Source organism: Egretta garzetta, unplaced genomic scaffold (genome assembly GCF_000687185.1).
Source record: "Egretta garzetta isolate BGI_Z169 unplaced genomic scaffold, ASM68718v1 scaffold27, whole genome shotgun sequence".
In the NCBI taxonomy this organism is placed as follows: Eukaryota; Metazoa; Chordata; class Aves; order Pelecaniformes; family Ardeidae; genus Egretta; species Egretta garzetta.
In genome coordinates this window covers 586,736-589,805 of record NW_009260400.1, presented here as the reverse complement: position 1 = coordinate 589,805, position 3,070 = coordinate 586,736, and the positions used below count along the sequence as shown (strand labels likewise).

The 3,070-nt window shown below is 48.6% G+C and overlaps 1 protein-coding gene across 2 annotated transcripts in view; it reads left to right on the top strand.

Moving 5' to 3' along the window:
* Nucleotides 1–113: 113 nt before the first annotated feature.
* HSDL1 (hydroxysteroid dehydrogenase like 1) overlaps nucleotides 114–3,070 on the top strand; it is an 8,736-nt gene continuing 5,779 nt past the window's right edge. Inside the window, exons 1-2 of one of the 2 annotated variants that reach the window (XM_035898831.1) lie at nucleotides 114–827; nucleotides 2,908–3,021. In XM_035898831.1, coding sequence (XP_035754724.1) covers nucleotides 608–827; nucleotides 2,908–3,021 — 334 coding nt within the window. In that variant the 5' untranslated portion in view covers nucleotides 114–607. The remainder of the gene's footprint in view (nucleotides 828–2,907; nucleotides 3,022–3,070) is intronic. The other variant, XM_009643248.2, reaches the window with a different exon arrangement.

The following is a 3,070-nucleotide window of genomic DNA, read 5'->3' as shown; positions in this document are numbered from 1 at the left end:
TGCGAGGCGCTGGAAGGCGGCGCGCGGTGTGCCATCAGTCCGCGGCACCGTCCCGCGGCGCTGGGGTTGCAAACCGTAAGGGCCCGGTAGATGCGGTGTGCTGGCTAGGAAGGGGTTAAGGCTTTGTGACAGCGCCAGGGACTAAAGTTATGCTTCCGTCTCTGAGCTTGCTTTGTCTCTCGTTCTGTGCTTGAAAGAGCGTGTTGTTTCTTGTCTGCTCAGCTGTCTCCTGCTGGTTATCCTCGCCTCTTTTTGAGTGGATCTTAATCTTCCAAAATCAGGTTTTGCATGCTGAGCTGCCCTTATCTGCTTGGACTTGAGCAGTCCAAGTTACTTCCAGTCTCACCGATCGGTGTCATTGCAGTGTAACTGATTAGCAGCTAAACCCTTGCACAAGGGCTAAACAGTAGCTAAAACAGTGAGGATGATGGTAGATGATACTCAAATTTTAATGGGCTGACTTGTGGCTTTTCTGCATCAGAATGGTGCTCAGACTGTAACGTGCTGAATCTTGAAGCTTATCCATTCAATCGGAAAAGCTTATGTAGCCCAAGAGGCGATTGTAATTGCCCATGTCTCTTATTTTTTTTCCAGGCTTGTGATCGCCATGGCTGCAGTGGATCGTTTCTACCTCTTGTACAGAGAGATCAGTCGCTCCTGCAGTTTTTACATAGAAGCCCTGGCGATAGTTGGAGCTTGGTACACAGTCAGGAAGTGTGTCTCTCTTGCGTTTGACACTTACAGCATGCTTAGGTTGCATTTAATTCCAAAGCTGGGTGGCGAGATTGATCTTGTCAAGCGGTATGGAAAATGGGCCGTGGTCACTGGTAAGAGACTGAAGCAGATTTGCTGGTGTTTATGTAATTACTGTGCTGGTACTGTAAAACTTGCTGGCTTATATTGCAGGGTGAGCTTTATGTCACAAGCTGGGGTCTGCGTTATCTCGGGTTGCAAGTTCATCTGCTTGAGCAGTGACGGTTGTTCAGTGCCTTGCTAAATTCCGTTCCTCAGGAGGCAGGCAAGCTCAGTGTGTTGGGAAAGAATCACAGAGCAATTTTTTCCCCAAAATTGAAAGGTACACCCCAAACACATACAAGTGTAGACAGAGATGCAGACAGGTTCCTTTTTTTGCTATGGGCTTTTCACATGTGCTCAAATTCTTCAACGAGATTTAAGTCACGTGCCGCTGACATCCTTGCCTTTCATTAAGGTTCTACTCTAAGCTCTTGGTTATTGTCATAGAAAATATAAAACTTGTTTGAGGCTGAGGTACTTAATGGCTTCTTTGCCTCAGTCTTTAATAGTCAGACCAGTTGTTCTTGGGGTAGGCAGCCCCCTGAGCTGGGAAGACAGGGATGGGGAGCAGAATGAAGCCCCCATAATCCAAAGGGAAATAGTTAGTGACCTGCTACACCACTCAAGACACACACAAGTCTCTGGGGCCGGATGGGATCCACCCAAGGATACTTTCAATCCTTTATCAGCAGTTGTGGCTCACTGGGGAGGTCCCAGTTGACTGGAGGTTGGCAAATGTGATGACCATCTACAAGAAGGGCTGGAAGGAGGATGCAGGGAACTAGAGGCCTGTCAGTCTGACCTCAGTGCTGAGGAAGGTCATGGAGCAGATCATTTGGAATGCCATCACGTGGCACATCCGTGACAACCAGGTGATCAGGCCCAGTCACCGTGGGTTTATGAAAGGCGGGTCCTGCTTGACTAACCTGATCTCCTCCTATGACAAGGTGACCTTCTTAGTAGATGAGGGAAAGGCTGTGGATGTTGTCTACCTAGACTTTAGTAAAGCCTTTGACACCATTTCCCACAGCATTCTCCTGGAGAAACTGGCCGCTCATAGCTTGGACAGGCGTATGCTTTGCTGGGTAAAAAAACTGGCTCAAAGAGTTGTGGTGAACGGAGTTAAATCCAGTTGGTGGCCAGCCACAAGTGGTGTTCCCCAGGGCTCAGTGCTGGGGACAGTTCTGTTTAATATCTTTATCAATGATCTGGATGCAGGGATCAAGTGCACCCTCTGTAAGTTTGCAGACGACACCAAGTTGGGTGGGAGTGTTGATCTGCTTGAGGGTAGGAAGGCTCTGCAGAGGGACCTGGCCAGGCTGGATCCATGGACCAACTGAATATGAGCCAGTAGTGTGCCCAGGTGGCCAAGAAGGCCAACAAGCATCCTGGCTTATATCAGCAATAGTGTGGCCAGCAGGAGTAGGGAAGTGATTGTGCCCCTGTACTCAGCACTGGTGAGGCTGCACCTGGAATACTGTGTTCAGTTTTGGGCCCCTCACTACAAGAAGGACACTGAGGGGCTGGGGGTTGTCCAGAGAAGGGCATCGAAGCTGGTGAGGGGGCTGGAGCCCAAGGCTGCTGGGGAGCGGCTGAGGGAGCTGGGGGTGTTCAGCCTGGAGAGGAGGAGGAGACCTTATTGCTCTCTACAACTACCTGAAAGGAGGGTGTAGTGAGGTGGGTGTTGGTCTCTTCTCCAACAACAACAAGTGATAGGATGAGAGGAAATGGCCTCAAGTTGTGCCAGGGGAAGCTTAGATTGGATATTAGGAGAAATATCTTCACTGAAAGGGCTGCCCAGGGAAGTGGTTGAGTCCCCATCCCTGGAGATATTTAAAAGATGTGTAGATGTGGCGTTAGGGACATGGCCTAGTGGTGGACTTGGCAGTGTTAGGTTAGTTGTTGGACTCGCTGATCTTAAAGGTCTTTTCCAGCCTAAATGATTCTGTGATTCTATGACAATGTTGTCTTTATTGTTGTGGTTTTGAGATCATTATATGCAGTGCCACGGGATCTGCAGAGAAGGGAATAAAGCTATAATTGAAAGAACTGGCAAAAGAGAAGGCTGGGGCTGATCTGATTTTTACCTTGTTTTTTTGTTCTCTATTACAGGTAGCACAGATGGTATTGGGAAGGCGTATGCTGAAGAACTTGCAAAGCGTGGTGTCAACATCATCTTAATCAGCCGAAACAAAGCAAAGCTGGAGGCTGTATCTAGAAGCATATCTGAAACCTATAAAGTGGAAACAGATTTCGTAGTAGCTGACTTCAGCCA